The sequence below is a fragment of the Malus domestica genome, chromosome 10, assembly GCF_042453785.1.
Source record: "Malus domestica chromosome 10, GDT2T_hap1".
NCBI lineage: Eukaryota > Viridiplantae > Streptophyta > Magnoliopsida > Rosales > Rosaceae > Malus > Malus domestica.
The window spans coordinates 2,665,096-2,688,522 of NC_091670.1; the positions used below are offsets into that span (position 1 = coordinate 2,665,096).

The following is a 23,427-nucleotide window of genomic DNA, read 5'->3' on the forward strand; positions in this document are numbered from 1 at the left end:
TTCATAAACGAAACACTAAAACATGAATCGATTTATCAATCACCCGATTAACATACTCCAAGAAACAGGAAAACAATCAGTCACAAATTACTCGCAAATCGCAATTAAAACGAAAGAAATTGAGAAATCCGGACTAGGCTACAAGCACGTCAAGTCAAGATCGGCAAAACATTTAATAAAACACCAAATCTGTCATATTTTCTGACCTTCCAAATATTCAAGTCCATAACAGAATGAACAAGCTGAAAACAGCAGATGAAATATGCACAAAGGGATACACCAAACGTACCTCCATCGCGAGAAAGATACACTGCGTTTTGTGATCGCATCTACACCAAGCGCTTCGTCCGACAAAACCATCACTACACATATAGGTATAGAAAATATCTAGCATAGCGTCTTCATCTCATTTCTCAAACAGACAATATTATACAATGACATTCAACTGGGTGTTTGCTTCGATGAGTTCTACAACAGACAGGAAATCAGATCATCAAGCACTAATCACTAATGACATCGTCTCTTGAGCAATCTCTCTAATTTTCTCTTTCCTTGAGTGTACAGTATAACCTCTATATTCATATGAGAAACAAACGAAAAAAACAAAGCCTCATCCATATCCCAAACACCTAAAAATGAGCCGGTCAGAATGTTGCAAAAAGAGAAGTTTCGGGTATTTCAGAAATTTTCTGAGTCGTGTCATAACTCTCAAGTGCCATTGGAGGGTTCTGAAATTTCCTGAGATTTCATGCATTTAGTTCAGTGTGGGGCTGAGAGCCTGATAGAACAAGGGAGAACCAAACATCAAGAAAGACGAGAGAGAGTGTCCTACCTGGACTTCTTGGAGGAGAGATTCAAGTTGAGCTGTTATATCGGAGAAGGAAGGCCGATTGGAAGGAACTGAATCCCAGCAACTCTGCATTAATTCCAAAACCTTGGGGTGTCCATTATTCGGAATTTCCGGTCTCAGCCCCTGGGAAATAGAATGTCAAACAAAACATAACTATTTAGGCACAAAAGAATTTGGATAAAATACTACGCTGAGTGAACAGCCAAACCAGTTGGTATGTACCATTGTACATGATTTCAGAGGCATAATTTATACTTATTTATATTATAAGCAACAAAAATGTCATCAGAAGATACAGAAATTTGTTATTCACTAAGTTTTACCCTTTTCTTGCGTTTATAAAATATATGCCTGCTTTGTAACAGCTTTTTTTAGTTTGAATGGGAGGATATTCAGACCACAGGGTTACAAACATAAACTCAGGCACGTCATCAATTCAAACTTTAATTCGACATGTAGAATTGTCAACATCTGTAAGATACACACATGGCAGGCAACAGGACGAAACACCATAGAGGAAAATTTATAATCAAGTTGCATGAACTGTGGATTAACAGGATTTCTTAAGCAGCAAATACAATGCGGGCTATAGAAAACACGTCTTCATTCATCAATATTCAATACACAGACGAACAGATATAAATAATACATATGTATTATAAATGGATATACGAATAAACAATAAACCTGTCTAACTCCCAAGGCAGCTTGCAATGGAGTCATGGTATCATATGGAACCTGCAATACAAAATCATACGAGTTTGAAAATAAATAAATAAAAAAATCTTAAGAAGTTTGATAATGTCCACATCCAAAATTCCCAATACACAGAGGAAGCATACTTTGGCTGTTACTAGCTCCCAAAGTACAATTGCGAAACTGAACACATCTGCTTTCTGATCATATGGTTGATGGTTGATAACCTTGCAAAATACAAGAAACCAATAAGATATTGAAATAAGAATGTAAATCAATGTCGTCAAACTACGGTGCATCTGCTATGGTAATGACGCAGTAACAAAACCAGAATGTTGACATCCAAAATGCAATTAACAAAACAGGAAATTCAATGAACCATAGCCTGCTTGCCAAAACAAAGGGATATTGATAATTGTTTATGATAAACTAATCAATCCATAGATCACAACAAAGGACCAATTTGTGAACCAAGTCCAACGGTTTAAGAGTTGACAATAATTTTCACGAAGAGACAAAGCAGGAAAAAAAAAGCAGAGGAAAATATTGAACCAGAAGAATCGGACCTCAGGTGCCATCCATCGATAGGTTCCAGTCTCTGCTGTCATTACTCCCTCTTGATTCTGAAACCGAGCAACACCAAAATCTGCCACCTTTACAACCTGAAGGCAAACAAGAAAATGATTTTCAACTGTAAAAGAAAAGAAAAACCTATTTGTTTTTCCTAAACAGAAAAATAGAATAGCCAGGATGTGAGAGGAGATTTCAACCATTTATACTTGGAAATCTAACCAGGAAACAGTTTACCCATTATCATAAACAAATAATGCTGTGTTTAGCTTTGAACTTTACTTATAGTTATTAAAAAATATAAATATACTTGTCGAAAGTAGAATTGCATTACCCCACATCTTTAAACACAAATCTAACTTCATCATTCATGACATCCTGAAAGTATCAAATTCACCATCGACAAAAACTCAGAAGACATCAATTCCAGTATGTCCATGAGAATTTTGGTCGAATTGAACTTTTGACATGCAGATATACTTCTCCCATAATCAAACTTCATACCTCAAAGCACAACGCACAATTACCCCATACAAAACAATAGACGGTTTGGTTACTCAAGTCCAATAACTACAACTTATATCAACTAAAGCAGCAATAGATCCACTGAAGACATTAGCCCTTTTAAAAAAATTACAAACAAATCTATTGAACTTTATCGTTTTCCTGTCGCCTAAGTTAAGCTGTATATGTACAATGACAAATTAAATCAATAGAGTTATCATGAATATGCGTAGGTTACATTTTGCAGAAAGTGAAGCTGCCAAACAAGCAAACAATAACCTTTAATTCTTACATTGTTAGTGTCCATTAGCAGATTTGCCGTCTTTAGATCCCTATGAATTATGTTATTATGATGCAAATACTCCATTCCTTTACAGACATCAATTGCAAACTTTAGCAGTTCTGAAAGCTTCAAGATGTTATGATTCTTATGCAAATAATCGTAAAGACTTCCACCGGGCATATACTCTGCAAAAAATAAAAAACAAATGAATTTTCATAATTATGGTAATAGTACAATACAGCAACAAGTCGGCACTGGACTAATTATACTCATCTCAAACTACAAACAGATCTAAACAGTAAAGTTTTACATAAAGAAATCAAGATGAAATCAACAATAAAGCTCTAACCATAAAAAGATACCCTGCCAAATACTATCCCAAAATTCTCAAGAAACAACATCCAAAGGTAATCCCAAAACAAAATCTATCCCACGAATGATTACATCCTTCAACTCCTAACCTACATGAAGCTTCATAATACGCACCAAGTTGCCAAAGGCTGGCTGATTGACAAATTACATATAATAGGGAATTCCAATATGCACGACATCCAAACAGCTTAGAGGAATTTAAAATATATAACACACAAGTAAAATCTTCCTAAATGCTGCATACTCAGAGAAGAAGTACTAGCGCATCCAAAACTTAAAAGAGTATAAATAATGTGTAAGTATGTTCCAACAACAACAACAAGGCATTTTCCCACTAAGTAGGGTAGGCTATATGAATCCTAGAACGCCATTGCGCTCGGTTCTGTGTCACATCTTCTGTTAGATCCAAGTACTCTTAAGTCTTTTCTTATAGTCTGTTCCAAAGCCTTCCTAGGTCTTACTCTACCCCTTCGGCCTTAAACCTCTGTCCTGTAATCGCATCTAGTGTAAGTATGTTCCAAGAAAGATATTTTTAGTTCCATTAATACTTCTCCTGATCCTAATAAAAATTTTCAAAAAGATAGAATGAAAACTTTGGTTGGCTACACCTATATTGGTGGAAACCATCCGATGTCATTGATTTTTTGTAGAATGATATCCTTTGGTCCATAAAAGATATTTTATGAGATCCGTTTTGGCGAATGGTAAAAGGGGATAGCTTTTAAGAAGGGAAATGTGAGTGTGTTGGGGTGGATTTTCTCCCTTTTTATGTTCCTTGTAAAAGAATATACTATGCTTCACTAACAAAATTAAAAAGTAAAAAAGAAAACTTATAAACAATCTGATGCTTATTCTTACTTTTCTTAGTTGCACTGCTTCTAAAAACATCTCCACATGTAAGATTCTGATACAGAATGAACAAAACCTCGAAAGAAGCTAACTTAACAAATATAGTAAATGTTGGAGGCAACCAACAGGAGAGTTCCATACCTGTCACTATGCACAAATGTGGAGACTTTGTACATGCACCGATAAAGCGCACAACATTACTATGATGGACCTCTCTGCAATCATAAAACAAATATAATATATATCAGTATTGCTTAATAGCAATACGCATGCCAACATAACCTATAAAATGGAACAACAGTTTTCTTTTCCCTTGAATAAGAGACAATTTATTAGTAAAGAATAAGATACAGAGAAGACACTATGAAAAACTAGAAACAGCAAAAGGTGGAACCTAGCCATGAATTTTAACTGCCTAGATGTGTGAAATGCAGCATGGGCTAGCTGCATTTTACTTAACTATCAGAAAATTCATTCACTTTATGGGTTTCAAGAATAGTTACAGCTAATATACCACAAAATGAAAGACTAGCTGCATTAAATGTGATTTTTTAAATGACACAATAAGACATGTTTCTTGGTTCCATTTGTAATTACATTTGGCATATTCTTCCAAAGCCTCGTCGAAATAAAGACCAGCAACCTGGATATTCAACCAGCAATCCTGGATATTCAACCAGCAAATCCAGAAAACGTGAAGCATTCTCTTGTCATTCCCAGAGATTATAGGAATTGTTCTTGTACAGGCTAGTATAGAAGTTCATTATGGAGGATGTTGGAAAATAATGGAAAAATCTTTAAAAGTTTACAAGTGGAGAAGAGCTCTCAATAGAAATGATAAGAGTGATTTCATATGAACTCCCCAGCAGGGACCAGCCTAGATTAAAAGAAGATAAAGATAGAAAATTATTCACCTTAAAATTGCCACTTCTTGAGCAAACTCATCCTCTAGAGCATCATTCAAATGTTCAGATCTCAAAATCTTAACAGCAACATCTTGACCAAGATAAATTCCACGATACCTGAGAATGAACAGTAATATAAAGTTAAGCAGCAGAGAAGACTATAAACGAATAAAGGAATGCCAAAAATAAAACATATCTTACAAATCTCCACATGACCCAGATGCAATTCTGTCTCCGATCATTAATAATCTTCGGTCTATTTCCCAGAGTCCTGTCTTTTCTTTCACCGATAATTCTTTCTCCACAGCCGAATGAGAATGTGAAGATCTTGACCATGACCCCTAAATTACCAAACAACAGATACGTATTACTATCTTATAATTCTTCGATTATTTTAGCATTGTGACGCAATATACCTCACTTCTAGCAATTGCCTTTTCCATAGCTTCATACAGACCATCTGTATCCTGACCACAACATTGCAAAGTCAGCAACATTTGAACTCAGCACAGTTGTCATAAAATTAATATAATCACAATTCCCCTTAATGTATTCTGAAGACATTTTCTTGGAGGAACTGTAGCTTTTTCGACTTGTCCAATTTGATAAAACCCAATATTTATAACAAACATATTGGGATGCATTAGATCCAATAATTGTAGCAATGCCATATTACAGCCCAGAGATAAACACTGACTAAAAAGCGTTCATCCATGCATAAAAAGAGAAAGCACATAAACAGCTTGCAGTATAGCAAAATCCATAGCCAACAAAAATAAGCATATTGTAGTAGCAATGTACCACATATTTTAAGAAAGGCCATCCAACGTTTCGTGTATTGGAAATTACTCATTTATAATATAATAACATGCAAAATTTCAAGATTCAAAACTCTGACAGTAGAAAGTAATCTGTGAATGACGATAAACACATTATATAGTAAAAGAAAACTACCTCAACAGGCCATCCATCTACCACAAATACATCTAAAGAGTAGCCATCGCTCGTCGAGAAGACATGTGCTTCACGGATGTTAAGTTCCAAATCCGAAAGCAAGGAAGAAAGCTACAGAATGATGACATAAGTTAGAAAGATGCGACCACAGTATGGTTACACTTCTGCAGTTATCTTGGATTCTACAACATAAACAATGCATATAATATGTATCAAATGTACTGAATAGTCCATTGCTACCTTTAAATTCATTTTCCAATTGAATTTGAAGGCTATAGATTTTCAACTTTATATTAATGAAAGAAATCATAATGAAAAAGAACTCTTCCAATACAACGTCTTCTCACAATTATATTTAATACCCAAGCTTACTGCATTGAGGTGCCAGCGTGTGAGGTCTAGACACTAGAGTTGACACAAAACATCAGATGGAGAACCATAAAACATGAATGACGGACCATCACAGTGTCACATGAAAACAAAGATAGTTGCTTGAGTTATAAACATTAGGTATTGAACACACATTCATATTAGTGAGTACCAAGAGAACTGCTTAAGTGGAGACAGAGTATTACAGGATAATGAAGCTATCAAATGATGTCAAATTTCAATACCCTTTAACATTGAAGAAATTATGTACATGTGGACACTAAAACTACAGAAATACTATCACTTGATGCTATTCAATCAGATGATCCTTTTGATTATTAATTGAAAAAAGGAATGCTGAATCCAACTTCATGATCCAGAATGTAAGTGCAATATCAGATAAGTTTGTCCACTATCCTATCATACTAATCTTATATGACCCCTTTGAGATATAACTCGTTGAACAGTTGAACTTAGTTTACCAAATAGACCTTCAGCTTTAATTTGCAAACACGTAAGGGAACAATCAGCAGATTTTCGGGCTTCAAACTCTGATTTCTTTTCAGATTCTAAGAATATTTTGAAACTGAGATCGAGGTAAACTCCAGGTGGTAATACCAAACTTGACAACAAACGAATAAATTAAACCTTCTCAGTCATACCTGGCTAAGAAGCTTAGGCTTGTCAATAGTTGAAAATATTACTTCATGAATGGGAACATGTGGTATATCTTGCCTGCGTTATACAGCCCAATGGTCAATATCATTTCTGCATAATTATACATGTTTTTTCTTTAAATGAGAAACAAAGTTTTACTAAAGATACTCAAAAACACAGTACAAGACTCTGAACAAACTGGTCCACCAACAAAATGATTCAACTAATGAAAAACAAATCTGAATTACACCTATGACAATGTAATGGAACTTTCAAAATTACCCTATAAGAGCTTCCCAATCTAATAAGATGTTAGAAATTGGTAGATCCCTAAAGGGTGGAGAAAAACAAGCTGATAAGCATAAATGTGATCTCTCAAATATACGGGCACAGTTCATATAAAAACTGCACAATTAAAATATAAAGTATATGAAAAAGACCCGGATAAAGGAGGAGGGGGAGGGCGTCAGGTAGTCGACAGCCGGCACTCCATGATCACGTCGAATCCTTATGAAAATGAATCCAGAACAAAATCGCGCTAAAGCTAGGGCGTCACCCGTAAGTGGCGCGCTGTGTGGCCTGAGCACAGTGATAAGTGAGCAAGGGTCGCTGTATCTCCATCGGCACCCGGATGCAGTGTTAAATGAGCAAGGGGGCCATAGAAACTTCTTTTCGAACGACTCCACTCAAAGTTGTTTGGGAGCATATGCTCCTATCAACTTTACCCGGGACACACAAAAGAAGTACTTTGATCCTATTAGACGGGGGAGGGTGAAGAAGCTAGGACAGAAGGGTAGAGTTCAAGAGAGCAAAATGCGTTTAGGAACGTGGAATATAGGAACCTTAACGGGAAAATCTATGGAAGTAGTGGAAGTTATGGTGAGGAGAAGGATAAATATTATGTGCCTACAAGAAACTAAGTGGGTTGGTAGTAAGGCAAAGGATCTAGAAAACTCAGGGTTTAAACTTTGGTATTCGGGCACAAATAGAACGAGAAACGGTGTTGGCATCATCGTGGACAAGACCTTGGTACAAGATGTTGTAGATGTCAAGAGGGTAGGAGATAGAATCATGGCAATCAAGATTGTAATAGGACAAGAACTTATCAATGTGATTAGTGCGTACGCACCTCAAGTAGGGTTGGATACGAGTTCGAAGGAGAAATTTTGGGAAGATCTTGGAGACTTGGTGCAAGGAATTGCTCAGACGGAGAAGTTATTTATAGGAGGAGATTTAAATGGACACGTGGGCAGGGAGACAGGCAACTATGGAGGTTTTCATGGTGGCCATGGTTTTGGGGAGAGAAACGAGGATGGGGAAGCTATCTTGGATTTTGCAATGGCATATGATCTCTTCTTAGCCAACACCTTCTTTAAGAAGAGAGAAGAACATGTGATCACCTACAAGAGTGGGTCGTCAAAAACACAAATAGATTTTCTTCTAATGAGGAAAGGGGATCGTATAACTTGTAAGGATTGCAAAGTTATACCAGGAGAGAGCGTGGCTAATCAACATCGCTTGTTGGTGATGGATGTACATATCAAAAGAGTAAGACAAAAGAACAAGACTTGGAAGTGCCCAAGGACTAGATGGTGGAATCTAAAAGAAGAAAAACAAGCCATTTTCAAAGAGAAGGTAATCACCCAATGTGTGTGGGATAGAGAGGGGGAAGCTAGCCAAATGTGGGATTCCATGGCTAGTTGTATCCGAAAAGTAGCAAAAGAGGTATTAGGAGAGTCCAAGGGCTTTGCCCCACACCAAAAGGAATCTTGGTGGTGGAATGAGGAGGTACAAACAAAGGTGAAGGCTAAGAAGGAATGTTGTAAAGCCTTATACAAGGAGAGGACTGATGAAAATGGTGAAAGGTATAGAAAAGCGAAGCAAGAGGCGAAGAAAGCTGTCAGAGAAGCTAAGTTAGCAGCTTACGACGATATGTATAAACGACTAGATACCAAAGAAGGAGAGTTGGATATCTATAAACTATCTAGAGCAAGGGAAAAGAAGACAAGGGACCTAAACCAAGTGAGGTGCATCAAGGATGAGGATGGAAAGGTTCTTGCTACAGAGAACGCGGTTAAAGACAGATGGAGAGGTTATTTTCATAATCTTTTCAATGAAGGACATGAAATGAGTGCTTCTTTAGGGGAGTTGAGTAACTCAGAAGAGTGTAGAAACTACTCTTTTTATCGTCGAATCCGGAAGGAAGAAGTGGTTGTAGCTTTGAAGAAGATGAAGCATAAAAAAGCAATAGGCCCAGACGATATACCAATCGAAGTGTGGAAACTTTTGGGAGAGACAGGTATAACATGGCTCACTGACCTTTTCAATAGGATTTTGAAAACGAAGAAGATGCCAAATGAGTGGCGAATGAGCACTTTGGTGCCTATCTACAAGAATAAGGGCGACGTACAAAATTGCATGAACTATAGGGGTATTAAGCTAATGAGTCATACAATGAAGCTTTGGGAGAGAGTCATTGAGCATAGATTGAGGCAAGAGACACGGGTTTCGGACAACCAATTCGGGTTCATGCCAGGGCGCTCAACCATGGAGGCAATCTATCTCTTACGAAGATTGATGGAAATATATAGAGATGGGAAAAAGGATTTACACATGGTCTTTATAGATTTGGAAAAAGCGTATGATAGGGTCCCAAGAGACATTCTTTGGAGGATTTTAGAGAAGAAAGGAGTACGAGTAGCATATATCCAAGCTATAAAGGATATGTATGAAGGAGCAAAGACTGCCGTAAGAACTCATGAAGGACAAACCGAAAGCTTTCCCATAACTGTAGGATTACATCAAGGCTCATCCTTAAGTCCTTACCTTTTTGCGTTGGTAATGGATGAGTTAACACGACATATTCAAGATGATATTCCTTGGTGTATGCTTTTCGCAGACGATATAGTGTTGATAGATGAAACTCAGGAAGGGGTAAATGCAAAGCTTAACCTTTGGAGAGAAGTGTTGGAATCTAAAGGTCTTCGCCTAAGTCGATCAAAGACAGAATATATGGAGTGCAAGTTCAGTGCAAATGGAGGCCAAAACGAGTTAGGGGTGAGGATCGGAGATCAAGAAATACCAAAGAGCGACCGTTTTCGTTACCTAGGATCTATCTTGCAAAAGAACGGAGAATTAGATGGAGATCTCAACCATAGAATACAAGCTGGATGGATGAAGTGGAAGAGTGCATCCGGCGTGTTGTGTGACCGCCGTATGCCACTGAAGCTCAAGGGAAAATTTTATAGGACGGCAATAAGGCCGGCGATGCTGTATGGCACAGAATGTTGGGCGGTGAAACATCAACACGTACACAAAATGGGTGTAGCGGAGATGAGGATGCTTCGTTGGATGTGTGGGCACACGAGAAAGGATAAGATTAGGAATGAGGATATCCGGGGTAAAGTAGGAGTAGCCGAAATTGAAGGAAAGATGAGAGAAAATCGGTTACGGTGGTTTGGACATGTGCAAAGAAGGCCTACTGACGTTCCGATTAGAAGATGCGACTATGGGACAGAGGTTCAGGGCCGAAGGGGTAGAGGAAGACCTAGGAAAACTTTGGAAGAGACTCTAAGAAAAGACTTAGAGTACTTGGATCTAACGAAGGACATGACACAGGATCGAGCACAATGGCGTTCTAAGATTCATATAGCCGATCCCACTCAGTGACTTGGATTTTCCAAGTCTCCAACCGAGAAGTTTTCCTCACTCGGGAAATTAAGGGAACACTACCCCAACCTACATGCTCCACTCAGAAAACTTCAACATACAAGCTTTAACAAAAGAAAATTCAAAGAACTTAGCGTAGAAGGCTTTGGTGTATTTAACACAATACGTTGAAATGAAGGAAAGCTTATTTATTGATATCCCCGATAAGCTACAAATATGTACATATACATGAGTCAAAATAAGCACACAAGAGGGAGCCTTCACAAAGGTTGCTTAGGAGAAGTCTCAGCAGTCGGTAGAGCCCCAGAAAGAGAAGGCACCGGAGGGGGATCATTTGGAGCCTCAGTACTGGACAGAACCCTAGAAGGAGGAGGCATCAGAGGTTGATCATTTGGAGCTTCATTACGCGGTACAGCCCCAGAAGACGAAGGCAATAAATGCCTTTGGAACAAACCCACAAATCTCTGATGATCAAGTAAAACCTGACCATCAGTTTCCTTCATCTGGTCAAGCTTCCTCTTCATGTTTGTAGCATAGTCATGTGCGAGCCGGTGCAACTGTTTATTCTCATGCTTGAGCCCTCTAATCTCCTGTTTGAGACTCATCACTTCAGCCGCCAATGATTCAACTTGGCGGGTTCGAGCAAATAGGCGTTGGGCCATATTAGACACAGAACCTGCACACTGAACACTGAGAGCCAGCGAATCCTTAACAGCTAACTCATCAGACCGTTTGGAAAGTAGTCTGTTATCTTTGGGAGTGAGAAGGTTCCTGGCCACCACCGCAGCGGTCATATCATTCTTCATCACGGAATCCCCAACGGTAAGAGGACCAGTAGGGGAGACGAAGGATGGGCGCCATATGTTGTCTGGAGAAGGCGGGGCTGCCTCTTCAACAAGGTTCAAGTCAAAACGACGGTCGGAGGGGCCAGACATTTTCAAAGGTGTTGAAGAGAGAAGAGGTCGGACAAATCAAGATCTTAGAAGTGCAAGAATGAAGCTTCTACTGGTGGAGATTCAAGTGTGCTTTGGAACTTAATGCCAGCCCCTATATAAAAATCTGCACTCGACGAAGCTTTAGAAATCGAAGAGGCGCCTGCTCAGAAATCGAAGAGGCGTTTGCTTTCTCAAAAGCTGGGCTGCTTAGAGATCACGAGGGTTGATCTCAGAAATCGAAGAGGTGTTTGCTTTCTCAAAAGTTAGGCTGCTCAAAGACCACGAAGGCCGATCTCAAAAATCGAAGAGGCGCTCGCTTTCTCAAAAGCTGGGCTCCCCAGAGACCACGGGGGCCGATATCAGAAATCGAAGAGGCACCTACTTTTCCAGCCTTTTCCAGCCTTGTCAGCACCTGTCACACGCACACTCAGTTTTGCGGAAATTATGGGCATTCTGTCAAAGACTTCTGGGGAAGTAGAAAACACATGAATCTTACTGTTCAATCACCCACTTCCCACACGCAACAATAGCTCATGGGTACCACAGATAACTTTGCCAAAGTTCTCTGCCAAAGTTGAGCACGTGAAGCTTGCAGCTCCTACTACATCGCTCTGACCAAGAAGGGTAAAAGAATAGCAAAGAAACAGCACTAACAAAGTTTAGACCCATAAATTTTGAAGGTCTAGCTACCATATTATTACCCACAAGGGTAAAGGAACAGTACCACTGCTGGATAATTGGAAAGTCCCTGTGTGTCAACCTCTGTGCTTCGTGGCAAGGTAGACTAGCAAACATGCCCAACCTTTACTCACATTCGAGAAAACACTCCCAATAAGATTGCTTGCTCCAAAATCGAAGAGGCACCGTCCTCCGAATCTCGAGAGCCAGACTCCCAACATGACTACTTTCTTAAAAATCGAAGAGAGGGTAAAGGAACAGTACCATTGCTGGATAATTGGAAAGTCCCTGTGTGTCAACCTCTGTGCTTCGTGGCAAGGTAGACTAGCAAACATGCCCAACCTTTACTCACATTCGAGAAAACACTCCCAACAAGATTGCTTGCTCCAAAATCGAAGAGGCACCGCCCTCCGAATCTCGAGAGCCAGACTCCCAACATGATTACTTTCTCAAAAATCGAAGAGACACTGCTCCCCGAATCTCGAGAGCCAGACCCCCAGCATGATTGCTTTTTCAAAAATCGATGAGGCATCGTTCTCCGAATCAATCGAAGAGGCGCTCGCTTTCTCAAAAGCTGGGCTGCTCAGAGACCACGAGGGCCGATCTCAGAAATCGAAGAGGCACCTACTTTTCTAGCCTTGTCAGCACCTGTCACACGCACACTCAGCTTTGCAGAAATTATGGGCATTCTGTCGAAGACTTCTGGTGAAGTAGAAAGCACATGAATCTTACTGTTCAATCACCCACTTCCCACACGCAACAATAGCTCATGGGTACCACAAATAACTTTGCCAAAGTTCTCTGCCAAAGTTGAGCACGTGAAGCTTGCAGCTCCCACTACATCGCTCTGACCAAGAAAGGTAAAAGAATAGCAAAGAAACAGCACTAACAAAAGTTTAGACACATAAATTTTGAAGGTCTAGCTACCATATTATTACCCACAACTGTAAAGGAACAGTACCACTGCTGGATAATTGGAAAGTCCATGTGTGTCAACCTCTGTGCTTCGTGGCAAGGTAGACTAGCAAACATGCCCAACCTTTACTCACATTCGAGAAAACACTCCCAATAAGATTGCTTGCTCCAAAATCGAAGAGGCACCGACCTCCGAATCTCGAGAGCCAGACTCCCAACATGACTACTTTCTCAAAATCGAAGAGAGGGTAAAGGAACAGTACCATTGCTGGATAATTGGAAAGTCCCTGTGTGTCAACCTTTGTGCTTCGTGGCAAGGTAGACTAGCAAACATGCCCAACCTTTACTCACATTCGAGACAACACTCCCAACAAGATTGCTTGCTCCAAAATCGAAGAGGCACCGCCCTCCGAATCTCGAGAGCCAGACTCCCAACATGATTACTTCCTCAAAAATCGAAGAGACACTGCTCTCCGAATCTCGAGAGTCATACCCCCAGCATGATTGCTTTCTCAAAAATCGAAGAGGCATCGTTCTCCGAATCTCGAGAGCCAGATACCACAGACCACTTTTTCAAAGTGCTCTGACAGAGTTAAAACATGTGAAACTGGCAGCTCCCACTACCGTGCTATGACCAAGCAGGGTAAAGGAATAGCATTACTACTTGTTGTTAGGGAGACTCCTATATATGTCGACCTCCATCCCCAACGGACAGGCAGACCTGCAAAAATGCTCAACCCTTCATCATATCTGAGAGGGCACTCCCAACGAAGCCTTTCGAAATATTCAGCTTTCTTTCCCCCCGATAATACCTCTGCAAACAAGCTATACTAGAGCAAGAATATCTCATATCATCAGGGTTAAAAGCAAGAGTATCCCATATCATGCTTTTTCCCTGTCTTTTCTTTTGGCCTTGTTTTTACCTGCAAGACAAGGAGAAAGAGAGCAATCAGTCAGCACTTGGAATCAAGCTTCCAGCCAGGAACTGACTGCCTGGAACCCCTTACCTGATTACTTACCTGGCATTGCTCTCGAGTACTCATCTTCAACATCTTATGTTTCCAGGGAAGATTCCGCATCTGCTTGAGGAACAGATAGGGCAAGTGCGAAGGATACAAGGAAGCATGTGGAGACAAGCGTAACAGCACACGTGCCGATACATTCATTACTCTGTCAAAAGCAAAAGTATCCCATATCAGCAGGGTGGAACGTACTCTAGATTTGATGGACTTGTTTTGACCCTCAAATTCTTCAGTCGGCCTTATACTCTGGAGAAAACCAGAAAACCCTCCAGCTCAGTTCAAGAATAAGCCTGTGGAAAGTTACTTCTTCAAAAGCAAAAGTATCTCATATCATCTCTTCTCATTTTTCTTCTCTTTATCCTTCATGCTGCTGCAAGATGGGGAGAAGGTGAACAATCAGTCGGAGCTCTGATTGCTTACCTTGTCTGTCACCTCTTTCAGCAGACCCCTAGCTCGGCGACTTGGGGGACTCCTACTACATGGTTTGTATCGCGCTTGACCAAGCCTGAAACTACAAGTAAGCTTCAAGTGAAATTGATACATTACCTTGTGCATCTCCACCAGTTAAAGATATCACCCCTGGATGGAGGAAGAGTACTTCCAGAGAAGATGCCACATCTACCTATGAGACAGATAAGGCAAGTCAAGACGACACCACACTCCGATACTTAGAAGTTTCGTGATTACGAGATCATTCTCCCACAATATTTCCTAATGTCATTTGTACTAAATCATTCACTTGTACTCACTAAATGAGAGCTTGAACCTATGTACTTGTGTAAACCCTTCACAATTAATGAGAACTCTTCTATTCCGTGGACGTAGCCAATCTGGGTGAACCACGTACATCTTGTGTTTGCTTTCCTATCTCTATCCATTTATATACTTATCCACACTAATGACCGGAGCAATCTAGCGAAGATCATAAAAAGCGATCGTTTTCGCTACCTAGGATCTATCTTGCAAGAGAACGGAGAATTAGATGGAGATCTCAACCATAGAATACGAGCTGGATGGAAAGAGTGCATCCGGCGTGTTGTGTGACCGTCGTAGGCCACTGAAGCTCAAGGGAAAATTTTATAGGACGGCAATAAGGCTAGCGATGTTGTATGGCACAGAATGTTGGGTGGTGAAGCATCAACACGTACACAAAATGGGTGTAGCGGAGATGAGGATGCTTCGTGGGATGTGTGGGCACACGAGAAAGGATAAGATTGGGAATGAGGATATCCGAGGTAAAGTAGGAGTAGCTGAAATTGTAGGAAAGATGAGAGAAAATCGGCTCCGGTGATTTTGAACATGTGCAAAGAAGGCCGACTGACGCTCCGGTTCGAAGATGTGACTACGGGACAGAGGTTCAGGGCCGAAGGGGTAGAGGAAGACCTAGGACAACTTTGGAAGAGACTCTAAGAAAAGACTTAGAGTACTTGGATCTAACGGAGGACATGACACAAAACCGAACGCAATGGCGTTCTAGGATTCATATAGCCGACCCCACTTAGTGGGAAAAGGCTTTGTTGTTGTTGTTGTTGTTGTTGTTGATTAAGCATTAATATCAGCATAAAGAAAAATTATTTTCTATTTTTAATTTGGAAAATAAGACCTTTAGCATATTACTTCATAAATATGTGTATTTACTATTTATGCGTGCATGCATATGTTTGTCTTTATACAATTTCATGATCACATTGTACACTTCTATGTATCATGTCTACCCTTTATACACATGAAATATCATATACAGTAATTGCTTGTCAACACATTCATTAGAGCTTTACAAATCGTTTATCTAATTTCTGTTTGATAAGATACAACAAATTTATCAGAATAAAATTTTGATAAAAATAGTGCACATTAAAGCAAGAAGAAAGTAAGTTTTAAACAAGTGTCTTCCAACCTATAGAAAGAGGGCTTCTCAAAATTCCACCCAAAACTTTAACACTGAAAGCCTATAATAAGGCAACATACATTATTCTACCCCTAATTGCTACAAATTCTTGATGCTTGACCCATAGCAATTTTTCAGTGTGCATCTCAATATTAACTTAGTCTTCATCATCCCAAGTCCTCAAAAATGTATACGCAAAATATGAGAAGTCAAATGAAGCAAAACAATAACTAACTTCGCTGCACATAACAATCTGCTCCATAACTTAACCAATGCATATGTTCATCCAAAAGAAAATGATGCATCTATTCACCATTCTTTCTACTGTTAATTCACCATTTACGATATAAAGAAAGGTCTGACTCACCTTCGAAGAAAATTACTAGTGCTAAATTTTTCATAAGCTTTGCCCAAGGTAAAAGTTAACTTTCCTAGGAACCAGTGGATTCCATTAAATCTTTAGGAAAAAAACTGATAGAGTGACAACCAATCAACCTTCAGAATAAAGAGTTCCTACAAAAGAGTTCCTCAAAATAATTAGGGACCAAAGCCATTATGACTTGTTGCTCTTGATATGCAATGGGTTTCTATTGAGCACTTTCATTTTGGGTATTGTTGGTTAGAGACCAAAAGCTTGCAGCTCACTAAGATAAAGTAAACGAGTAAACCAATATATTGGTGGCAATTGATGTATCAAATGGTAAGAATTAATCTGACAATGTGAAAAGGATGGTGATTTTCACACCCCATTTACCTCCCGCACACTCTTTCGATTTTTTAATATCTTTTTGCTCTTCCATCACTTTGTCTTTATTTTAGAGGTGGGCCTTCACCAAGAGCAAACAAATATTAAAATTTTGAAAATGTGTGGGAAGTAACATGGGGTGTGAGAAAATCACCACCCATGTGAAAAAATTAAAAATCTTGTTATAATGAACCCAGTAGTGCTTATTCTAGAACAGAAAACAAGCCAACAAACTTTGGTTGAGTACCTTGTGGGAGAATCCTTGGTCAGATGTCTTCCGTCCATATCCTTAGCATTCTTTCTAACATCCAAATTTAGGTCCCCGAGCTTAGAGCAAGGTTCAAAGTCAGCCGCACAATTCCTAGTTTTACTCAGAGAAATGATATAAATAAATGACAACCAAAAAAGGTCCACAGATCAATATCCAGAGTCACCGAAACCCTTGTTGGGAAAAACTACGGCAAAAAGTTTAAGCACTCAGAGACAAAGTACAACACAGATATAATATGGTTATTACCTATCATGTGACAGAGTAGCTCCTTCACTAGTTTCATCACATGATGACCTTGGGGTTGAAACAACACTTGTACATTGTTGAACATCATCATCTTCGTCGTCTGTCCCCATAGAAGTATTCTGATCATAAGTACATAAAATGATGAACATAAGAGGAACTTAATGATAAATAAAAGGGTAAATCGCCAAAATGGTCCCTGAGATTTGCATAACTTATCACTTTGGTCCCCAAGATTCCAAATCGATAAAAGTGGTCCCTGAGATTGTCCACCATCCATCATTTTGGTCCTTCCGTTAAGTGTCCCAGAGCTCTTGGCCAGAAGTTTGGGCAATTTTCAAAGCTTCGTAACTCAATCGTTTCTTAACCAAATTCGATCCATAATATATCAAAATGAAGATAGGAAAGTGTAGAATAAGATTATACCTATTTCGAAGCCCAATGGTTGCCGGAGATGGCCGGAAAATAGCCTCAAAGTTGACTGGTCCGAGCGAAAACTTGAAAACTCGCCGGAAACTGGGTAAACTTTAAACGTTCGTAACTTCTTCAATACTCAACGAAATCAAGTGATTCAAAAACGAAAATCATACTTCTCGATGAGACAAAGAGAATGGTCTAGGTACCATTCTCTTTGTCTTGTCGAGAAGTATTTCTCTTTGTCTCGTCGAGAAGTATAATTTTCGTTTTTGAATCACTTGATTTCGTTGAGTATTGAAGAAATTACGAACGTTTAAAGTTTACCCAATTTCCGGCGAGTTTTCAAGTTTTCGCTTGGACCAGTCAACTTTGAGGCTATTTTCCGGCCATCTCCGACAACCATTGGGCTTCGAAATAGGTATAATCTTATTCTACACTTTCCTATCTTCATTTTGATATATTATGGGTCGAATTTGGTTAAGAAACGATTGAGTTCCGAAGCTTTGAAAATTGCCCAAACTTCCGGTCAAGAGCTCCGGGACACTTAACGGAGTTTTTAATGGAAAATGATGGATGGTGGACAATCTCAAGGACCACTTTTATTGATTTGGAATCTCAGGAACCAAAGTAATGAGTTATGCAAATCTCAAGGACCATTTTGGCGATTTAGCCTAAATAAAATAGAAGGGGAAAAAAGAACTAATGTCACATTGGAACACCACACCACCAAAGTTTCTCATGCTTTACAAGATTCTGTAAGATCTTATTTTCAAGTGTAGTCAAGGCTTCTTTAGGTAAAGTGACAGTCAGTACATGCAACAGGATTCATACATTACTACACATCGTGATTGATCCATATCCTGGTCAACAACATTGTGATATCACAGTTCCAACATTTTTTCCCAGAACCCCACAATGTTTCCAATAAAACAGCTAGTAAGAAAATCCGAATCAGACTAAAAGAAGGTATAGTTGAAATGCTAATTAATGATAATAACACGTAAATATCTATCTGACGTAATGACTTTTAATTTTACTCTAAGAGACTAACCATGTGGAGAATCTTATTGAAAGAAACTTGTAATGACTTTTAATTTCAATCTAAGAGACTAACCATGTGGAGAATCTTATTGAAAGAAACTTGTATCATTAATTTATCAAAGCAATATTATTTCTGAGGTTAAGACTAAGGGCCTAGGTAAGGGAACTTTTGTTGAGTACTAACATAGTGAATATCACAAGCAAAACTAGTGCGAAAAATAGTCACCAATTCGAGATAAATTTTTTAAATGAACCTACAAGAGTTACAGTGAATGTGCTATAAAAAGGTTAGATTAGAATTTGGTTTTTAAGAACTTCACATAGGCTGTCTCGTACACTTGTGATGTAGACTCAAGTTTTCAAACCCAAAGCGCACAAGTTTGCATTAATAGGCAAGGAATTTATAGTCCTACATATTGGAACTTGAAATCATGCACCAACTTTATCTTCTTCTTCTCGACTGAAGCCCTTTACCTAGTGCAAGCCAGAGACAAAATAAAGTAGTAGTACTGAACCATTTGTGTTACTTATAACCTTCTTCTTCTCCGTTGAAACCACTGCTCTATACCTTTTAAGGATAACATTTTCCCAATTATTCCATCATTTCTCAAAGCTAACCATGGTTAGGGACATTATGAGTCAGAGTAATTATCAAGGAAGTCATTGATACCCCATCCTTCTTTCCCACTCGCGATTACTACATATATGAACCTTTTGTGGCTTTAAAAGGAAATATAGTATTCATCCAAATAATTTAAATTTTTTCTGGAAAATAATGATTACGTGAATGCAAGTTGTTGCAAACAATCTAAAACGTGGCTTTTTATAACAACAGGAAATAAACTAATACTTGGTTTAGCACTGGGACTCAAAGAAACTCTAGTTCAGAACAAGATTCCAAACATAAAATACTGAAGCAAATGATGCGGAATACCTCCATGAAACGGATATGATACACGGGCCGCTTCTCAGGGTCTTTTGCCAATGCAAGAAGCTTTTGATGTAACAAGACATCTTCCACTCTATCCAAGTTAACATCAAGTCCGTAACTGCGCAGAAAACAAAATTAGTAAAATAAATAAATAATGTAGAATTCATAGAATTAGGTTCATCATCCTCCACATCTAAAGAAAAATGAAACATTCATGCTATGGCTCTTATGAAGTTTTACAGTGGAAAATATCTTGGAAAATATAGTGAATACTTTTCCCAGTAAGGTTTTAAACAAAGCTTCAACATAACATAAGGTCTGGAAAGGTTGGCCTTGAAATAACATTTCTTGACAGACCTAAGGAAAATTTTGTGCCTCCTGGAAAGGTACTTCCAAAAAGAATTGACTGCGAAGTGCGGAACTAATTTCAGTCCATACACACATTGCAGAGTTTCAATTGTAAACCTTTACACTAGTCACATGGTCAAACCGACCAACTCTTACAGAAATAATAGGCAAGAAAACAACACTCAAACAGCACTGCCAGCTCAAAAAATAATCAGGTCCATACAGAACAAATATTAGATCACATAACCAATTTGATATTCAAACATATGCATAAACTTATTCGTGCTCAAACATTAAAAACTTCACTGATACTGCTCCGAAAGCATATTAACTCAAGAAATCAATCATGTTGGGATCATCATTTGAGACTCTAAGAGCTTCATAAGGGTTCGTACTTCAATAATACGGTTCGTACCATAATACACCAATCCCAAAACTACGGAGCACTGGTTAACCAAATATCTTCGAAGACCTACTGAAGGGTTCATGTTGAGACACCCCTACCTAAGCACATGAGTTTCTCTCCAACCAGGAGCCCAATCACAATGCTAAAGCTTCTAAAGTCCCACATCAACCACAGACGAAATAGGCAATTCTCCTCAACTATAAAAGGAGATTGTTCTCCCACAATTGATCCCTGATGATCTTATTTTGCTTAATCCACTATTAGAACTCACTAAGTAATGATTCTGTCTAAATCCTTGTATCATGTAAACTCTCTCTACATTATTTATGAGAACTCCTCCATCCGACGTAGCCCAATTTAAGGTGAACCATGTATGATTGCTGCCCTTTTATCCCTTAACTCTGTACATACTCTCATCACTAGGTGACCGAAGCAACTTAGCAAGGATCGCATATTGACACTCTACGTTATTCCAAAGTCAACCCAGTTTTGTGCATCAACAAATACAATAATGTTTTGTTCTGAAAAAACTAATTCCAGAAATAAATCAATGGCGGAAGTTCGTTAAAATTAAAGAATAAAAAGAAATGAAATGAAAAACAATCTTATAGAGGAAAGCGATCGAAGGGGAATACCTAGGCGGCAAGCGGTTGAAGTGACCGTCCAACTGTTCACGGAATTCGGGCAGAGTCAGAGCGTCTTCATGGCCGCTCTCCACCAAGCGGTTGTAGACATCGTTTCGGACATCGTAGTTACTGAAGCTGACGAAGCTTCTCGGCGGCGACGAGCTCTCTCCGACGCCCTCGGTCAAATCCATAGGGGAAGCTCAAGTCAGCAGGTTTTCCACGAAAATACAGAAGAGAAGGAGGAGAAAGCGAGCTCGGAGAGTTGTCAATGATAAGCAGAGGATCTTTGACTGTTGGTGGAATCCGGGAAGAAGACGAGGATCTGTTGGGGATTTCGGGCGGAAAGCAGAGGGCAATTTCGTCATACAAAATCACTGTAGCATCGTGAAGTTTCTCGAGAGCGAAGGCTAGTTTGGAGGAGAGAATGTCATGGTTGGAGTGAGTGAGTAGAGAGACAAAAGAAGACCTCCGTCTCAGCAAGAGAAAACTTTTTCCATTTTTTAATTTTTTTTTTATATATATTATATATCAAATAATGTGGATTGGATATGGTTGAAAATGTGGGACAATATAATAATGTTTTGTAGTTAAGAAAACGCCTCGGTTTTTGATAGATTTTTTTTCAATGTGATCGTATATACGAAACGGTATGTTATATGTTGTTGTTAAAGTAAAATAAAATTTTATTTTAAATTTATTCTCTTAACTTATATAATAATTTATGATATATGTAACCGCGTTTTGGATATATTGAAAAACCACTCTTAAATTTTGGGCACAATTTCATGTGAGTCACATCATGTTGTATAGGAGAAAATATGGCCTGCTGTTTACAAGTAATCACATAAAAAAGCTCATACCATAATTATGACGCAATTGTATATTTATTCTTTCTCTAATAATGGATTCTCATTTTGTAGAGAGGGAAATGTTAAGGAGACTCATAGTTTTTTAGGATTGTGTTATTCACACATCCTGTTTATCTTTCACATATTCCTCTTAGTTTTTACAATCGGACCGAATTAATTAAAAAATATTAAAAAACAGAAATTAACAAAAAATGTGTAGAAAGTAAAAATAAGATGTGGATAACACCACCTTTTTCTTATTGTGAGTAGCATATCTAATCACTAGAAGCATTAGATATATCCTATGGAAGTTGAAAGCAAGTGTTCTGTTTATAAGTGCTTACAAAATTATTTTTTATTTATTTAATACGAAAAAGAGATTACAAAGTAGAAGTGCTTAAGAGAATAACACACCAAAACGATCAAAAAGCATCTGGCACATATAAAGGTACCATTATTCCACAACTGAGAAACGTGGAACTTTATGTCCTAGGGCGTCCGCTACAAAGTTGACCACGAAGAAAGGAATGAGAGTCCGAATGTCTTTGAGTAAAGTAACGAGCGTCCATGGAAGTTGAATATAGTGTAGACAACAATCATGACATCCCCTTCAACTTTGACATCTCTCCACCTATGAGTGAAGGATAGAGACACACTTTGATCCAGATATCCAGGTAGACACTAAAATTGAGGCATGTTGACTAACATTTAGAAGATCACGAAGTCATAACATGTAAATAATGTGTAGATTGTATAAATAAATTAAAGATTATAAATGCATGTAATGAAAAGAAGAGTATCTAATTATACACAGCCAATATTCAAAACATATAGGTATGTACACGCAATTTAAAATTAAAAAAAAAAAAGATTCTGGATTGTACTTAAAAGTAACATTCGCCTTAAAACATTCATAAATTCATGAAAATATGACTTGAGCTTCTCCTATGGACATGGAAGATATGTTTGGTGATGCATTAGAGTATGATCCGCATACATCTTTGCATATAAATTGGCCAAGATAGGAAGTCTTTGACGGATTATGCCGTTTACCGCAGTAGACTTCGAGTTTTAGAAGACCATCACACTCTTTGTAATGGTATGGTCAATCAGATGGTCGAGTAAAGAGTCACTTAATTAATATTGCTTGTTCTTATGTTCCTTTATTTTTATTTTTATTTTTGAAGTCGGGTATGATTTAATTTACGTAATTGTTTAATTTTATTTATGTAATTGTGTGTTTTTATGTAATAGTGTGCTTTTATTTATATTCTCAGTATAACAACAAGTATAAGCACGAAGATAATTATCATTAAGAATATTGACATTAAATTACATAAAAGCATTGAGTAAATAGCAATCATAAAAATATTAACATTACATGAGCATAAAAGAATTGAGTAAATATAATCATAAACGTCACTGTACGTGGCAA

General features: G+C 38.4%; 1 protein-coding gene across 1 annotated transcript; it reads right to left on the reverse strand.

Moving 5' to 3' along the window:
• Positions 1-375: 375 nt before the first annotated feature.
• On the reverse strand, positions 376-21,629 carry LOC103410892 (serine/threonine-protein kinase STY8-like). The gene is made up of 16 exons (XM_029109339.2): positions 21,154-21,629; positions 19,768-19,882; positions 17,379-17,497; positions 17,109-17,222; positions 7,015-7,087; positions 5,984-6,094; positions 5,446-5,496; positions 5,231-5,370; positions 5,039-5,146; positions 4,266-4,339; positions 2,913-3,088; positions 2,113-2,208; positions 1,693-1,773; positions 1,538-1,588; positions 833-973; positions 376-738 (listed from the first exon to the last, which is right to left on the reverse strand). The coding sequence occupies exons 1-16, from the start codon at positions 21,333-21,335 to the stop codon at positions 709-711; spliced, it is 1,662 nt and encodes a 553-aa protein (XP_028965172.1). The 5' UTR covers positions 21,336-21,629; the 3' UTR covers positions 376-708.
• Positions 21,630-23,427: the final 1,798 nt, after the last annotated feature.